This window comes from Tursiops truncatus, chromosome 13 (genome assembly GCF_011762595.2).
Source record: "Tursiops truncatus isolate mTurTru1 chromosome 13, mTurTru1.mat.Y, whole genome shotgun sequence".
NCBI lineage: Eukaryota > Metazoa > Chordata > Mammalia > Artiodactyla > Delphinidae > Tursiops > Tursiops truncatus.
In genome coordinates this window covers 23619827-23637579 of record NC_047046.1, presented here as the reverse complement: position 1 = coordinate 23637579, position 17753 = coordinate 23619827, and the positions used below count along the sequence as shown (strand labels likewise).

At 53.3% G+C, this 17753-nt stretch overlaps 2 protein-coding genes across 12 annotated transcripts in view; one reads left to right on the top strand and one right to left on the bottom strand.

Moving 5' to 3' along the window:
• The first annotated feature begins 153 nt into the window (after positions 1-153).
• Positions 154-15157, top strand: PIK3IP1 (phosphoinositide-3-kinase interacting protein 1). 4 transcript variants are annotated; one of them, XR_002179385.3, is made up of 7 exons: positions 154-285; positions 1225-1341; positions 1432-1551; positions 2446-2646; positions 2747-2825; positions 7722-7838; positions 9248-9386. XR_002179385.3 is itself a non-coding variant. In XM_019950119.3 (6 exons), exons 1-6 carry the CDS (start codon positions 213-215, stop codon positions 14850-14852), a joined length of 696 nt encoding a protein of 231 aa, XP_019805678.1. In that variant the 5' UTR covers positions 154-212; the 3' UTR covers positions 14853-15157. The 4 variants fall into 4 exon arrangements, 3 of the variants coding, with proteins under 3 accessions (XP_019805678.1, XP_019805677.1, XP_019805679.1); XM_019950119.3 differs by lacking the exons at positions 7722-7838; positions 9248-9386 and adding an exon at positions 14747-15157; XM_019950118.3 differs by lacking the exon at positions 7722-7838 and having other exon boundaries at positions 9248-10808.
• The window catches only part of LOC101330241 (E3 ubiquitin-protein ligase RNF185), an 85453-nt gene continuing 79760 nt past the window's right edge, over positions 12061-17753 (bottom strand). For all 8 annotated transcript variants that reach the window (XM_019950110.3, XM_019950109.3, XM_019950111.3 and 5 more), the window contains 3 exons: positions 17250-17305; positions 16027-16184; positions 12061-13854 (listed from right to left, as the gene is read on the bottom strand). In XM_019950110.3, the coding sequence (XP_019805669.1) occupies positions 13710-13854; positions 16027-16184; positions 17250-17305 (359 nt within the window). In that variant the 3' untranslated portion in view covers positions 12061-13709. The remainder of the gene's footprint in view (positions 13855-16026; positions 16185-17249; positions 17306-17753) is intronic.

The following is a 17753-nucleotide window of genomic DNA, read 5'->3' as shown; positions in this document are numbered from 1 at the left end:
TCAGCCGAGAGAAAAAAAAAAAAAAAACAAAAACCACCTCGCTGCAGCAAGCTGGCTGGGAAGCTCCCAGTTCTAAAGAGAGGCTGTTTACCAGAAGAGCATAACAAGGGCAGGTCTGACTGCAAGGCTGGGAACGGGAGGCAGAGCCGCCGCCAAGGGGACCCCGGTTGGACCCTGGTTGGTCAGTCACCTGCAGGACGAAGGAGGTGAGGATGCTGTTGGCCTGGCTGCAAACAATCCTCGTCGTCAGCAACATGCTCCTGGCAAAAGCCTATGGATCTGGAGGTGAGATTACTGTCTTTCCTTTCTGCAGTAACTTAATGAAGCAGAAAGGGTAGAGCTCCCTATTTCCCAAGCAGGAAGGAAGATGACAGGAAACGAAGCTTTTAGCAGGTTCCTGTTGTCCCATGAAAGCCTTTTTTTTTTTTCCCCTTTCTCCTTTCCCTGCCAGGAGCTTGCAGCTCCATCTTTGCCATTAAGAACAAAGGCAAGTAGCCACTTTCTCTTTCCTTTTCCTTGCCTGTGGCTCATGAGTGGATGGAACTTGGGGGTTCATCTCCCCTACTCCTAAGTACTGTTCTTTTCAGGGGCTTTGCACGGTGTCACCAGAGCGCAGGCCCTCCTCCCTCAGCCCCTTCCTGCGGCTCTCCTGCTGAGGCGAGTGGGAGTTTGGAGTCACATCCAGGCAGCGATGAGGCTGGTTCCCTCTGTCTGAGGCTCTCTTTTCCGTGACTGAATCAAGGCTTTTGTAGAATTCTCTTGGGAGGGAGTGTTGCCTGTGGAAGTGTGGCCACATCCGCAGAGAAGGGAACACAAGAGTTTATGTAACATGGAATGACAACACAGGGATGGATTTCGGGTCCGGCTGCCCACCGACCGAAAACTCCCATCGTCTCCAGAGAGAGACCTGAACCCAGGGCTCCCCAGCACCCTCCTGCAAACTGGCCACAAGTTCCAGAGCGACAACCCCTTGGGTTGTGCGGTGCTTTGCGGCTTACGAAAGAGAAAGAAAAGAAAAAAAGCTAATACTGAGCGTTGGGGGCCGGGCACCGGGCACCGGCTGGGGGCTCTTCACGCGCTCTCCCTCCCTTCTCTTTCCGGCCTCACAACCCTGCGAGGCAGACGGGGTTTTCCACGTGAGGGCAGCGTCTCCCAGCTGGGGTGGGCCCGGGCTCCCCTGTCCGCCACTCAGTGTCCTGTCCGGGGGACTCCTCTTCCTCACAGGCTGCTTCTGGGACAACGGCCACCTGTACCGGGCTGACCAGCCGTCTCCCGCACCGGGCCTCCTCTGTCTCAACTGGCTGGACGCGCAGAGCGGCCCGGTATCTGCCCCCGAGTCGGGTGAGTGCCTGTCCCGCGAGGCGGGCCTCGGGCGGGCGGGCGGCGGCTGCGTCCCGGCCCCGGCCCATGGCGCCTTCTTTCCCCTCCCAGGCGCCGGCAACCATAGCTACTGCCGGAACCCGGACCAGGACCCACGTGGGCCCTGGTGCTACGTCAGCGGCGAGGCCGGGTCTCCCGAGAAGCGGCCTTGCAAGGACCTGCGCTGCCCAGGTACCCGCTCGGGACCCCGCGCCCAGGGGGGGCCAGAGAGCCGGCCAGAGAGCCGGCAGCGCACGTGCGGCCGCGCGACGCCGGCCGGCCCCGCCCCGCCCCGCGCCGTCCGATTGGCCAGGGCTGTCTCCAGGCCGCGGGGCCCGAAGCCCATTGGCCAGCGCCGCCGCCTGGAATGAGCTCATCCTCCGCGAGCGCCTAGTAAACAACCGTGGGCCGCGAGGCCCGGCCCCTCGGCCGAGCTCCCTGCCCCATGCTTCGCCTGGGGAGCCGCAGAGTCGCGCGTCCCGGGTCCACGCCCTTAGTGAGACCTTGGGCGTTTACGGACCTCTTGTGGAGCGTCTGCTGTGTGCTAGGCACTCAGCTCACAGCACCCCCGCCATCCCCAAGAACCAGTTTGGGGGATCTGAGCCTCAAAGAGAAGTTCAGCGATTTACCAAAGGCAGTGACAGGGTCCAGGTTTGAATCCAAGTTTCTTAGACTCCATAGTGCATACTTGTGGCTCCCGGCGCAGCAAGACGATTCTCTAGGATTAAATGGGATATGTAAACATATAACATAGGGATTGGCATAAAGCTTGGGCTCAACAAATCTGAGCTGCTCAGAGGAGTCATGGATTGTTTCCTGGCATAGAGGGGGGACCCCTGGAGGAGGTGGCAGCTGAGCTGGGCCTTGGAAGATGGCAAGGATTTGAGCATATGAAGACGTGGGAGGCAGGAGAGGCCCTTTCTCATAGCCTTCCCCTCACCTTGGCCTCGTCCCAGCTATGGTGCAGCCCTTAGGCCTGGTCTTGCCCCTGGGTCTTGAAATAAGTGCGTTCTAAGGTGGGCCCCCTCGTCTCCCCCCAGACTCAAGGCACCTTCTGATGAGAGCTGTTTCCCACTTCACCTCCAGAGACCACTTTCCAGGGCCTGCCAACCTCTACAACAGAAACCGAGGAGGTGTCTGAAGTGCCAGGAGGAGATGAGGTGCAGGTGTTTGCTCCTGCCAACACCCTGCCTGCCCAGAGCGAGGCCGCTGCCGTGCAGCCAGTGATTGGGATCAGCCAGCGGGTGCGGGTGAACTCCAAGGAGAAAAAGGACCTGGGAACCCTGGGTATGACTGCCCACCCCTGTCCTTGTGGGATTTATTGAGAAATGTTTGCTGATTATCTGGGGTGGAGATAATGGTATACCTTGTGTCCTGTCCTTGGCAGGCTACGTGCTGGGCGTTACCATGATGGTGATCATCATTGGCATTGGAGCTGGCATCGTCCTCGGTTACACCTACAAGAGGTCAGTAGCTTCTCTTCTGGGCTCTCTGAGAGAGGAGAGGAAGGTCCACAAAGTCAAAGCAGACTCCTTTGTGGCATTCTTACCCATAAAGGAAGTGAGGTGTTGGAAGAGGAAAACCAGCTCAAGATGTAGAGACTTGGTTCTAGTCTTTACCAGGTGACCTTGGACAAACCCTTTCCTTTGGTGCCTTTACTCCTCACCCCAAAGCCTCCTGAGGTAGGGGTTCTTGTTCCCCATTTTACAAGTGAGGAAGCCTTCATCAGAAAGGTGAAGTAAGCTTGCTCAAGGTTATACTGCCTGGGAGTGGCTGGATTCAAACCCAGCTCTTTTGACACCACATTCCCTGCTGTCTAATCCAGCATGCCTCGTGTGGAAGTGAGTGGCCCTGCAGAAATCAGGCTGGGCTCTCATTGCAGGGACCCTGAGATTGAATTCTTTCTGTGAGTTATAAAATTCTGGTACTAGAAAAAGTTCCCAGCCACTGCTTTTGCAGTTGGGGCTTGAATGTCCTGAGCCATAAGCAGTGGGATCTCCTTTAGGACAGGAGGAAGGAAGTGAGTAAGAGGATAGGGAATCTGTTAGCTACTCTACACCACATATGAGAAAGCCAGAGAGGCTACCTGGGAAACTCAGGGACATGACCTGTGGCTGGGACGGCAGAAGGAGGAATGCTTATTTTGAGAGGTCCCCTGAGATGCCATGTGGAAAAGGGTCTCAAAGCCAGTGACAGATGCATGATGATAAGCCAGAGTTATGCCCGTTTTTACAGCACTAGCTAACTCTGGGAAAATTATTTGCAAAATCTTGGGCAAAATCAGGGGATTTGACTTCTAGTCCAGAGTATGTGTGATGCTTCTTTTCTATGGTCTGGGAAGGCTTCCTATAAGGGAAGTGATGTGGTGGCCTGCATTTTCCAGTGGTGAAGACCATGTCTGAGCCCACAGCCCCAGTGGGTCACCCAGCATTAAATAAACTGAGGTGTCCTTAGGGCAATGTAGTCAGCCTCCTCATTTTACAGATGGAAAAGGGGAAGTGTTGGGTAAGAATAATAACAACAATAGCAGCAGTAGCGAACATTTACCAGAGGCCAGGCACTGCTTCAAATGATACGCACACTTTAACTCAATCTTCGCAATCACCCCTTATGAGGTAAATGCTGTTATTATCCCCAGTTTACAGATTAGGAAACTGAGACAAGAGAGGATATGTACCTTGCTTGAGGTCACACACCTAGCATTTGGTGGAGTTAAGTCTTAGCCCTGCCACTAACTAGCGATCTGTGTGACTTTGGGCAAGTTGCTTCTGTTTGCTACTCCAGGGCACTGCTGTAGCTGAGGATGCGACTGCCTGGCACATAGTAAGTGGTCAGTAAACCATAGCTATTTTTCTTTTCTGTAAAATGTGGGTACTGCACTAGCACTCTCTGGGCCCCAATGCTTCTCTGATCGTCTGTGATTCAGGAAGCACAGTTCAGAGAGGGGAAGTATTGACCTGAGAGTGTCTCCTGACTCCTAGTGCAAGGTTGCTGCCCTCAGTGGGATGGTTGACGTGGCAGGTCCAGAGGCACCTGCTTGTCATTTCACAGAGTCAGAGGAAATGATGGGGAGACCCTGGTTATAGTTCGTAGTCAGACCCAAACTGTGTTGGCTGAGTCTAGCTGTTGAAATATTTCCTCCTTCTTCAGCCACTGGATAGCAGTTGGCTCTCCTCCAATCCTGTGACAGTGTCCAGGCCTCCAGGTGCGTGAACTGACTGCTAAACGTCCTTAATTGCAAGCTCAGTTCTTAGGCCCAATGAGGAAGCCAAGCCTTTTTCTTCTAGATTTGTTCCTTCAGGCTGTCACAGGATTGCCCCAAGGCCTTGTGTTTATTTTCCTGTAAACTCAGGGCGAGGCACCAAGTCACCAGACTCCCCGTCACTAACCATCGGACCACCCCTTCCCTCGTCAAAAGTGCTCTGAGCACAGACTGTACAACAGGAAACCGCATGTGGGCTGGAGGCAAGCTCTCAGCCCCTATCTCTCCCCAGAGTCAGAAAACAGTGTTCTGGAAAGCGCTGTTGAGCGCAGGTCCTGCTGCTTCCCTGCACCTCCATTTCTTGTTTCTTGTCTGTTCAGTGGGGCTGTATCCCCACTCCACACACACATACCCACCCCAGATTACCATTAAGTATTACGTGTAAACAGTAGAACACCAATCAGGTTAAATAACCACTAGCTGCCAGCATTTATTGCATGCTTTCTTAATAAGCGAGGCCCCACTGAATGCCCTTCCCTGATGATCACGCCCAAGCCTCAGGACCACACTAGAAGGACCACTTTTACACCGTTTTACAGTGAGAAGCTGAGAGCCAGGGAAGTTAAGTGCTGTGTCCAAGCTACACAGCCAATAAGGTGTGTCTAAGGATTGCCAGTATCTCCCAAAAGTCCAGCGAGGCCCAGGAACTTCATGCCAATTTGCATTGGATTGCATAGGACGGTAGGAAAAATTGGAACTTTCAAAATAAAATAGCTGGGTTTAAAAGTTAAAAGAACCAGGATCTAGTTCTGGAACACCCAGTTCTGGGTGTGACAGTGGACAAGTCATTTACCTTCTCTGATCTCCTCATATGTAAAATAGGGGCAGGAGATTAGTGATGATACTCCCAGCTCTAACGTTGCCTAAAAAAAGACGATATTACCTGGTGGTGGCTGCAGGCAGTACTGAGTTCAAATCCCAAATCCACCATTTGCTTGAATAAATGATTAAACCTCTGTGCATCTGCCTTCCCATCTCTGAAACAGAGATCCTAATAGATGCCACATAGGTTTGTTGTGAGGATGAAATTAGTGTAGTTTGGGCAGACAGTTGGTGTTCCTAACCTTAGCTGCCTTGAGAAACTTGTCCTGAGCAGCAGTGTGGCACAGCACTGCTTCTGACTGAGAAGGGAGCAGTGGCTCAGAGTTACATAATAATTTGAAGGAACCCGTGTTACCTGAAGGAGGTCTCGGGTGCCTCCAATCAACCCCCCAAAGAGGATGTCAGACACAGGCAGCAGCTCAGTCCACACCTGCTCTCTCAGGCCAGCCCAGCTCCCGGTCCTGGCCCCAGAGCAGTCAGGATAGAATTACTGCAAGCCATGAGCCCCCCTATCCCCCTCCCCACAAAGGCCAGGGAGAGAGCTTTCCCCTGGCCGGGAGGAGCAGGCAGTACCAGGCTTCCTCTCAAGGGAGGCAGGGCAGCAAGTGGGGGCCGTGAGGGCTCAGCCTGGCGGGTCTTTGTCCTGGTTGTCTGGGCCACGAGGTTCAGGTGGCCAGTCTGCAGCTCCCTGCCCCTGCCACTGCCCCTGCAGCGTCTGTGCTCTGGCTCTGGAGGGAGTATTTATTTTCTGATACAAAGGCAAGGGAAAAACTGTAAGTCAACACCACTCTGCCTGCTTAAGAGAGGAGCTGAGTCAGTGAATAAGTCTTTTGTTCTTTCTTGGCTGCCAGACAACAGCCTGGCTGCCCCCCCTACCCCTAAAAGGTGGTGAGAAGGGGCTGAGCCGCCTGGTGGTCAGTGCAGCAGGCCTGCTGGCCTCTCTCAGACCTCAGAAGGGCTGGGGGCAGCCACCGCACCTCCAGGACTCACAGGCACCATTAACAGGAGGCACGTGGGGTTGGGTGTGTTTTGAGGCTTCTAAATGGAAGAGACTGTCATCCAGATGAGTCCCAGCACCTGCTTCCTTCATTACCCTTGGCTGCTCTTCCAGCCCGGCTCTGCCCCATTAATCCAAATTGATTTTTCCCCCCTAAAGCAGCAGTACCCAACCTTTTTGGCACCAGGGACTGGTTTCATGGAAGACAGTTTTTCCACGGACGGGGGTGGAGGGGGGGGCCATGGTTCAGGCGGTAATGCGAGCGATGGGGAGCGACAGATGAAGCTTCAGCTCATTTGCCCGCCGCTCACCTCCTGCTGTGTGGCCCAGTTCCTAACAGGCCACAGACCGATACCAGTCCACGGCCTGGGGGTTGGGGACCCCACCCCTGCCCTAAAGACTTGTGTATGATGCAGCCTGACCATTATCAACGGCTCGGCTGACCACAGCTGGATGCTTGATAAAGGAGGTAGCTGAGGAAAGCAGGGCTTTGGAGTCAGACTCCAAAGCCTCACTTTCTTCTATAAAATGTGGGTGATATTTGCAGTCTTGCAAAGTTGGGTGGAAAGTGAACCAAGATGGTACATGTATAAAGTGTGTGGCATCCAGTAGGTGCATAGGTAGCTCTTCTCATGCTGGATGATGGGAAGGCCATTTCCTGGCACCTTAGTGGGTCCTCAGGAAGCATGAGTTCCTGCTTTCCCTCTTCCTCCAGCCCCTTAGATTTTGAAATTCAGGCCTGGCCCAAGACTCTTGGCAGATACTCTCCTTCTTTTGTAAATGGCCTTTTGGTCTTCTGCTGGCTTGGGGGCTCCCTTAATAAAATTAAACCAAGACCTTCCAAGTTTCTCCCTACATGGGCAGACTTGAAGAATCTAGCATTTTTTTTATTACAGAGGTAGGTGTTTTCTTCGATGCGGCGGCAGCTGTAACCAATGGGCAGTGCCCAGGGGCAAAGTGAATCTCAGGCTGTGAGTGGGAATGCACTTGGTCCAGACAGCCTGTCTCATGGCCCTCCATGGCCCCTCTGGGTGCTCTGGGAGGTCCTCTGCTGCGGGGGTTGGTGGTGTCCAGTACAGAGCCTGATGAGGATGGGTAGGAGCTGCAGGCTTACACATTCAGAAACTTGGCCACCCAGGGTGAGTCAGGGAGATGAGCTTACAGGTTTGCCTTCTGTGACCTTACAGTGAGAAATAGGGAGTCAGGGCACATGTCATGTGTGGGATCTCACAGAATGTTAGGGTCCGTGTAGGTTAACAAGTCCAACTCCCTGTTTTACAGATGATGAAATGAAGGCCCCAAGAGAAGGGGAGTGGCTGAGGTCACACAAATAATACTCACCTTGGCTGGTCAGTAGGAGAGTTCCCTTGGGAACCCAGATTAAGATAACGTTGCTTGGTGAGTCAAGTCGTTTTCAGGGCAAATCATAACAGCCTCCTATGAGTTTTACAGCAGTTCCACTGTTTTTGAAATGCTTTCCCATCCATTATCTTATTTGGAGGCAGATATTATCCCCATTTCACAGATGAAGAAACCAAGGCTCCCCGAGGCCAAGTGTCACACAGCCAAGGCTGGGCTGCTCCAAGTACAGACAACTGGTTTATTTAAAGACAGTTGTGAGGTACCTGTGCCAGCTTTTCCCTGTCCAGCCCCTGCTGTTTTCTCAGTGTTACTCTCGTCTCTGGACACTTTTGTCATCGCACCTCACATGGTGATGGCTGTGTAATCCATCTGATCTTGGCCGTCTCCCCAGGGAGTCTGAAGCAGGCCTGTGTTGCTGCACCAAGCCATCCATTGGCTACTTGTTTCAAGGCCTCTTTGGGGTGGGCTCCTTCCGGAAAGATTTCCTCTGACAGCTGAGCCCACGTATCTAGTGGCTGTGTCAGACGATGCTGACCTGCGTGCTGGGGGCTGGTTCTGGTGTGCAGTGCGCTAGGCACACACCAAGCCCTTTGGCTTGCAGTGGGGGTGGCCTGGTCCCGTGGGGTGGGCAGAACATGTGCAGCTGGAAGACTGGGTGTGTGAGTCTCTGCCTCACTATTTCTTTGGGGGTGACCCTGATCGGGTCAGAACTTCTGTTGAGCATCAGCCTGAGTCTGACAGACTTGGGTTTGAGCCCACCATGTCATTCAGAGAGTTCAGTTTCTCTGGACTTATTTCCTCATCTATAAAATGAATGATAAGACCCAATTGTTAGGGTTCCGAATGAAGTGAGATAACGCTCGTAAAGCTCTTAGCATGAAGCGAGCACTTCATGTGTGTGAAATGGGGCAATATCAGGGCCTGATTGGGTCAGTGAGCACCATGAGAATTGGAAGGCGTGTGAAAACTCAGGGTCCCATGGTCATTGTCTCCCATTGACCTGAGCAGCCCTCAGAGTCCTTTTTGGCCCCTGCATGGTCCCTGTTTCTAGCCAGGGCTCACAGCTTCTGGAAATTTTGGATAAGATGTCTCAGAACAGGATGGTCAGGTCAGTTTTCTGGACAATTTTATAGGTGAGGGCTGAAAATTCTCTGGGTCTTGTGGCACCTTGGGCTGAAAAAGCAAAACTCCACCTTGCTGTAAGAGTCTCTTTCCTACACAGTATCTTCATTGAGCCCCACTGCAGCTGTGTGAGGTTCATGCAGATGAGGTTTAGGGGCTCCTTGCTGAGTTAAGGCAGTCTGGCAGAACAGAAATCTAGGCCATGAGCCACTGACTGGCTGTGACCATGGCCAGCCCCTGCCCCTGCTGGGCCTCAAGATGCCACCTTAGGAGCAGAGCCATGCAGGAGGCAGAGCCTGAACGCTTCCCTCTTCTCCTGCCAGGGGCAAGGACCTGAAAGAGCAGCATGAGCGGAAGGTGTGTGAGAGGGAGATGCAACGAATCACCCTGCCCTTGTCTGCCTTCACCAACCCCAACTGTGAGATCGTGGATGAGAAGACCATTGTGGTCCACGCCAGCCAGACTCCAGTTGACCTTCAGGAGGGCAGTGCCCCCCTCATGGGCCAGGCGGGCACTCCAGGCGCCTGAGCCCCCCATGATGGGCAGGAGCCCATGCAGACAGTGGTGCAGGACCGCCTACCCACCTACAGCTGGGAGGATCTACACTTTTTGTTGTGGCTAAAAACCCCCACTTATTTTTTTGGTTTGTTTTTGGTGAATCCTAAGACAAGCAGGTGGTACTGTGGGCTGAGGGTGAGGCTGGGTGGGGTCCTACCAATGCTGTTTCTCCATCCCATGGAGCAGGATTTTGCCCGTGGATGGAGGCAGCGGCAGTCCCCACAGCAGTGCTGCCAACAGGGCCTTCCAGTGCCCCGGAACTGAACCAGGGATGGACAAGGAGCTCCCCCAGCTCCTCTGTGCTTTATTGTCCAAGATGGCCTCAGCCTCTGCCTCCCCATGTGTTCTCCTTGGGCTTGAGTGGTGCACGCTGTTATTCACAGCTCAGGTCATGTAGGTTGAGAGGCAGTATTTAAAAAAGATATTTAGTTTTTTAAATATTTGGGATGCAATTCCCTGCAGACCTCTGAGAAATGGAAATAAGTCTGTACGAAAGTCAGAACTGTGGGTTGAGAACGGGATCTAGGCGGGGGGGCTGCTGGCAGTGATGTGCCTTGACAACCGTGGGCTGGGCCCAGGGACTCTTCCTGTTTTGAAAGTAAAGGAAGGGAAGAAGCGCACTGAACATTCCACTTAGGAAGAGGGTAAAGAAGTATCTGCAGCTGCCTCAGGCCACAGGACCCGAGTGGACCTGGGGTGTCCCAGACGGTCTCTCTTCGGGGTGGATAGTGACCTTTCATTCTTCAGGGGTGAGACAGCAGCCAGCTAACCTACGGGAATGACACTGTGGGTGAGGCCTTGTGAACTGCTTCTGAGAGGTTAACCTGGAAACCCACTCGGAGGCAGGGTGATGGAGGGGGCTTCAGGACTTGGCACCTGCCTCGGCCCAAATCTGCAGGTGGCTCTGTAGCCTCCAGGCCAGCGCCTTCCTGTGGGGTCAATAGGGCGAGGGTCACGACCCCTAACTTGTAAAATAATCATAGAACCATTGAGGGACCTTAGGGTGCCCAAAGCCTTTTGGACAGAGGGGCCAGAAGTGGAAACTGACATTCACGGTCACAGAAGAAGCTACCAGCACGGCCAGCCCTGAGGCCCTGGTATCACGCTCGGAGGCCTTAGCACTGCTTTCCGTCCACAGAGCTTCCTTCCCAAAGCCCTGCCACTGCCTCACATGGAGAGGGGTTAGTGGGGCCCAGTCTCTCCGGCAGGATGTTCCTGGAAGTGATTTGCTGAGGGGACCTAGGCCTCAGGGGGTCCCTTGTTGGTAGAGATGCAGAAGAGAACATTACTGGTTTCTACTTTTCTATAAAAGCATTTCTCTGTGTACATGTTTTATATACCTCATTCTGACACCTGCCTATAAAGTGCAGGAAATTGCTCTGCATTCGACTTATATAAATTAAAAAAAAAGGACGACTCCATATTGCCAAGTTTTTGTGGGGTATCAGGACCCTCCTCCCAAAAGTTGGGAAGTTTTTGGTTACCTTGTCAACACCTGCATGGCAAGCTCTGGCTCTCTGTCCTTCACTCGGGCCCTGCACCTAGGAGGCAGCAGCAGCTGGATGGTTGGGAACTGCAGCCTCCGTGTTTGGGCGTCGCAATCAGGAGCTTTTCAGGTCGAAGTTGCAGGGAAGATGGTATGTGGCATCCCAAAGGAGGCTGGTCACTGCAAATCCTCTTCCCGTCAGCATTCTTTCCGAGGTGGAGATAGTTAAAACGAACATCCAGGCAGCCCCTGGCAGGGGCTGGAGACGGGGTGGTGGGTGGTGGTGCTGTAGCAGCCGAAGGAGGGATAGGTGTGCAGATGGGGGAAGAGTCTCCAGGCTCCCAGGAGCAGCTCTGGGCTGTGGAAGGTCCCTGCGGGGGTGGCTCCTAGGGCTCCAGAAGAAGCTACCAATGGGAGTTCGTTGGGTTTTTTAGCAGGGACTTAGCAGTAGGTTCTCAGCCTCTAGGAACACTTAGGGTGACCTCTACCCATACTCAGACACTGCTCTATACTTCTAGAAGCAAGGGGCACCCTAGAGCATCAGTTTTTCCAGGAAGCAGATCCTGCCCTTCAGTTGGACTCCAGCTTTTGGAGAAATCACCTTTGGGTATGTGGATGCCTAGTGTGCCCGGGATCCTACAAAGCCAGATCGCAACATCTTGCCCAGCCGTCACCCTCCACGACAGACCCCATGTGCAGAAGCAAGAAACAGGTCTCCCCCTGAGTACTTGCAGGGAAACACCAGGGGTGGGGGTAACTTGCATGCATTTCTTCCTTTAATGAAGGTGGCACCCAGCCCTCCAGAGGACTCCAGGATAGCCTGGCTATGGGAGCGCACGCATGTCAGAGGGCGGCAGCGTATGGCCCTGAAGGGATGACTCAGGCAGGAGGTGGGAGTCAGACCTGCTACAAGGCCGGGGCTGCCTTAGGTGGGTCGTGCATGTTCTCTGGAGCAGGCTGGTGTCTGTGTAAGGAGGGGAATCAGAGGTGGGGGGCACGAGAAGTCCCTGCCGAGGGGTCAAAGTGGCCAGCACACCCTCCACGTGCATCTCCCTGAACCAGGCCGCAACTCACTCTCTCACTCTCAGCATGGTCGGTTATGTTAACTGCTTAATTTATTTGGTCTGCTCAATGGCCCCGCTTGGGCCCACTCCCCCACACTTGTGGGGACCACTGAGGCACCACCAGCCACACAATGCTGGCCTTCCCGCTGCCGGGAGCCCAGGGCTCGACCCTACAGCAAACCTGCACACTCCACACTTAAGTATGGTCTAGACAGCAAGGAAACTCTGGCCAGAGGTGACATCTAGTCCCACAACTCATCAGGTCTATGTACAGCGTTTCACATAACACCCCACAGATATAACAAGATAGTCTGAACAGCAACCGTTCTCCTGCATCACTCCCACCCACCTCCTCCCCCCCCAATATAACCACCATTGCAGTAAGATCCCAAACCCACTCCTAATCTGTTAAATATGGTGCAAGGTCCCACTTATGGGGAGGCAAATCTACTTGTATTCAAGACCCCACCCCAGCTCTGGAAGCCAGGGTAGAGGGTGTCCCCTGGGCTTTTCAGCACCCACAGCTGTGAGCTGTGGCTCAGGAGACTGGGGCCAGGAGCTCATGAGCTGGGCCAGCCAACATGGGAGGTAGAAGCCAGAAAGCCCGGCTCGGGGAGATGTCCCCCGCAGCACCTCTGCTCTGGGACTCTGCCACCACATCTTGCCACCCAAGCTGCTGCCTGGATCAGGCACAGTGAGGGGTGAGCATCGGCTGCCACGAGGACAAGGCTGGGAGACTGCTGAGATTCCCAGCACCCCGCCCCATACACTGGGCCTGCGACCAGCCACACTGTCCTCCAGAACCCACCTAGCAAAATCCCAGGCTCCTGAGGTGCCTACCAGGGTGTGAGTGACAGCAGCCAGGATACTAGAGCTTTCTAGCAGGCAGGGCCTCTTTCCTTCCAGCCCCAGCCTCTTCCTGCACTTGTGGCTGACTGCTTGTGGGAGGCAGAAAGGAAGTTCCCAGCCAGTCTCCAGCCGCTCAGTTTGAGAACACAGGGGGAAGCTCCCCCTCGAGCTGATGTGGCCCCTGGGCCCGGGAGGTGAACAGAAACCAGCCCTTCCCCTGACTCCTGGCCGGACACACTACAAACCGACTAAGGGACCCTTCAAAACCTACTCCCTTGACCCTGCCCAGGGGAGGGCAGGATGTGGCGTGGAAGGGGGTAGCACCACTGTCACTTCACATCCTTGGATGGCCGCTCACTCCGCCATGCTCTCATGAGAAGTCCTTCTGCACCAGCTGGATCAGAGGCTTCAGAGCCCACAGGCAGGTGCACCTGGGATCCTGCCCAGCAGGTCCAGGTCACAATGATTAGTGTAAGCAAGAGCCTCCCGGAATCCACTGCCAGGGAGTTCCCGAGTGGTCATGAGTAACAGATTCCTCCTGGCACGGGGACCAGGCTTTTTTTTTGTTTGTTAGTTTGTTTTCTTCTTCACAGCTTTCAGGCGAGTGTTGGATTTACAGACAGTAACCAGGCCCCAGAACCTGTGGAGGTGGCTTCCCTGGTGCTGCACCCGCTCGCCTCCTGGGGAGGTAGTAGGGATGGCTGGTTCTGCTTCTAAACAAGCTGCCAATCCACAGGAAGCGCGGAAGGCCCTGCCCACAGCAGGGATGGGGCGCAGAGGGGGCAGTGCTGGCTGTGGAACGCCCCCCCGCAGGGGGCTGGGCCGGGGCTAGGGGGGCGAGTCCCGGGTCAGGCCATATTGCACTGTCACTGTGTGGTCCAGCTCCTCCAGCTCTGCAGGCAGTGGGATGCCCAGGTCCCCAAGGTACAGGGAGAGGGCCTCAAAGGAGTCCTCCAATTTGGAGAATGCTGGTCTAGAAAGAAAAGGAGTTGGAGACAGGTGAGATACGGGGGTGGTGGCGGGGGGAGAGAAAGGGTGGCACAGAAGGCACCCAGGCCTGCGGCTCCACTGCTTCCTGGGTGTCTGACCTTGGGCAAGCCCCTTAACCTTGGTGTACCTCTGTGGGAAACAGGGGTCATGTAACTGCGTAGGATGTTGCTGTAAAGATGAGAGATAATAACACTGGGAGAAGGCTGGTCTGGCAGCTCAAAAAAAGCAAGTCCAGGAGAAAGAAAGCCCATCCCACGTCTTGGAGAAAATGCAACCATCACAGGTGGGACTGGACTAAGTACCCTTTTAAAGATCCTTTCCAGTTCTCAGACTGTTTCCACATCAATGGATCTGCCCCGGGAGGGGCATTTCATAGACTCTGGTAGCCCTTCCCAAGGAGTAAAGCAAACGCCTGGCTCCTAGTGCCCTGGAGACAGCTCAGCTGCCCTGGAACCCGACACCTCAGGCTTACTCTCCCGCCTCCTCCTTGATTCTGCTTAGATATCTTGTCACCTTCTTGGCAAGGCCTACTCTGTATAACTTGCACCCTAAACAATCCTTTCCTCGGCTTGACCCCTTTTTCCATAGCATCTGTCACTTCCTCATATGCAACACAGTTTGTCATATCTATTGTTTATCACTTCCCCTTGTTAGAATGTGAGTCCCCGGAGGGCAGGCCCCTTGGTTTTGTTCACTGCAGCATCCCAGAGCTTACGAACGCAGCGTCTGGCACTCAGTAATATTGTCTGAATTAAACAGACATTTACAATGACTGAGAAGGGATATTAGCAAACGAATATTGTGTGGCTTAACACTTTCTCCTCATGCTCTTGTTCTGGTGTGACTGAAGGATTTTGGTCCTTTGGTCCATGAAGGAACAAGATTCAGAGCCTCCCACCAGCAAATCCCAAGTCTAAAGTGGATCTTCGGAAATCATTTAAAAATAAAGGTTGGGGGCCTCCCTGGTGGCACAGCAGTTGAGAGTCCGCCTGCCGATGCAGGGGACATGGGTTCGAGCCCTGATCTGGGAAGATCCCACATGCCACAGAGCAACTGGGCCCGTAAGCCACAACTACTGAGCCTGCGCGTCTGGAGCCTGTGCTCCACAACAAGAGAGGCCACGACAGTGAGAGGCCCATGCACTGCGATGAAGAGTGGCCCCCGCTTGCCACAACTAGAGAAAGCCCTTGCACAGAAACGAAGACCCAACACAGTCAAAAATAAAAATAAATAAATTAAAAGAAGGCTCAACATTAAAAAAAAATAATAAAAATAAAAAAACAAAATCAATGTAACTATTTAAAAAAATAAAAAAATAAAAATAAAGGTTATGTGCCAACTGGTTATCTTGGGGGGTATGGAGCTGGGGAGTGGGGAGTGCTGAGGGGCACACTGCTCAGGAGATTATAGAAAACGTATACTTCCTGTCCTATATATTTTGGTAATGTTTGAATTTGTTTTTTAAAAGAAACATAATTTTTGATAGCAGAAGCACAAAGGTTCTAGTTTTCTAATGCACAAACTTAAAAAGACTCAGAATAACTTTGGTAATAATGAAAGCTATAACCTGAGAAGAATAAAGGTAATTTTAAAAGATTTCTTTAAAGGAAGAAAATGGCTAAACGCATAAAGATGCTCACAGTAGTAACACCTATTGTAAGGAGAAACTGGAAAAACCTGAACATCTACATTATGTATATTATGTGTTCATACAGTCTCCTAGTGAATTCCATAGTCAACAAAAATGATAATCTGGAATACTGGGTAGTGACAAAATGCAGAGCAAAATGTAAAGCTTTTCTCTATTTGACATTATAAATGTACAAAACATATGTATTTGGACATGGACGTGGGAATATGGAAACATGGAGACACTTATGCTGTTAGCATGGTGTAGCTTTGGGTGAATTTCCTGCTGTTAAAGTTTCTTTTAACAGCTGTCTCTGGGTTACATCCAGGTCACTTGCTACGATACCCTCGTCTCCCGTCCCCTCGACTGGCATGTCAGGGTTGTCAGGTGGCTTCGGTGGTTGACAGCCATCCTCGAACTCAAGGCTTTTACCACCCCAGTTCCTGGGAAGGGCTTGGGGATGGCTGAAGGCAGGGGCGAGCATCCCAGGACCATGCGGGTTGGCAGACAGGAGCGGATACCAACCTGCTCTCGGGCTCCAGTCTACAGCAGATGGCGGCCAGGGGGAAGAAGGCTGGGGGGCAGTCCGTGGGGACAAACTTCTCCCAGAAGAGCTTCACGTTGAGGCCGAAGTCCAGTGTTCGGGGCAGGCAATCAGGATCTGCATACACCTGCCCAATGATCTGCAGGTGGGAAGACAGTGGTCAGGAATGGGCTGCTGATGTACAGCCGCATGGCAGGGGTGGGCCATGCTGGTGTGTGGACAGGACAGGAAGGATGGTCAGAAGAGGGAGGTAAAAACTGTCCTTGGAGGGCTCCACCTCCCCCGTTTCTCCAAATCTTGCTAATCCAGACTTGTCTCTCGACTGAGAGTGTGGTTACTGAGGAGGGTTTGGAAGAGGCCTCACTGCAGCAGAAGCACAATATTCCCAACTGGCCTCTGGAGGAGCAGCTTCCACCCACCCGACCCTGCCCTGCTCTGTACCCTTCTGTCTGTGTCCCCTGACAGAGTTTAGGCCCTGAGAAGGTTGGCGCTGGGTCTGATTCAAGTCTGAAACCCTTTGGCGCCAGACCAGTGCTTTGTACGCAGTAGGTGCTCAAGTGATCTCTGTTAGAGAACAATATTTTTAAAAACCTTCCTTCATCATTCCAACCGTCCCTCTTGTCTCCTCTACCACATCTCACTCCGTGGGAAGCACAGAAGCCTTTGAATGTATGTACTCGACTCAGTGCTTCAAGACAGACTGAGCTAAGCTCCTGAGGGCAGGACTCTTTCCGTGACTCACTCTGCACCCCACAGAGCCTAGCGCTGTGCCACATGGGCCAGCGCTTCCTGGAGTGTCTGCTGCTCCTTGTTGGGCTGAGGGTGGGGGCAGCACGAGTGCCTGGGGAAGGTGGCACAGAGGGAAAGGCTACATCTGGCCCAAGAGCTAGAAGGACAACCTCCTGCCCTTCCTGGTGAAGTTTCGTGTCCCGCCCACCCCCTTACTGGCCATGTGACCAAGAGCAAGCCACTGCCCCTTTCTGAGCCTCAGCTTCCTCACCTGAATAAGCCCGGCCCAATCCTTCTCATGGCACCAATGAGACTCGAAGGTGTCAACAGATCTGTGATAAACTACACAACCCTCCACTGGTGTTGATTTTATGGCAAGCCACTCATCTTAGGAGGAGGAGGAGCCCCAGTTCTGACTAGGGGGCCGAGCTGCTGGGCCTGCTGCCTCAGTCCCGGCCTCCATGCAGGAGCTCACCTCACAGAGGACAATCCCAAAAGAGAAGACATCCACGGTCTCATCGTAGCTCTTTCCTTGGGGAACACAGGAGAGCAGGCTATTAGGTTTAGTCCCTTCTCTGCTCTGCACTGAGTCTAGAGCCAGGTCAGGCCACAGCCAAGAAACAGGGTTAGAATAGCTTCTGTGGGGATGCCCCAAAGGCTGCCCTGGATAGACACCATCTGAAAATCACCTTTCCTCAGTCCTGTGTGGGCTGCCTTGGAGAAATCTTGTGAAACAACACTGCCCAGGATGAAACTGCATGGGATAGTGAAAGAGAATTGGACCAGGGTTCACATGGACCCTGACACTGCCTGCTGTGTGTTCCTGGGAAGATTCCTAAACCTCTCTGGGCTGCAGACTCCAGAAAGGGTGTATCGGACCATTTCTGAGGCCTCACAGCCCTGTGTGGTTCAAGAATCCAATGAGCATCTTTGGCTGGTTAGAGCATTATCCACAAGGGGGCGCCACACTTCAGTTCTC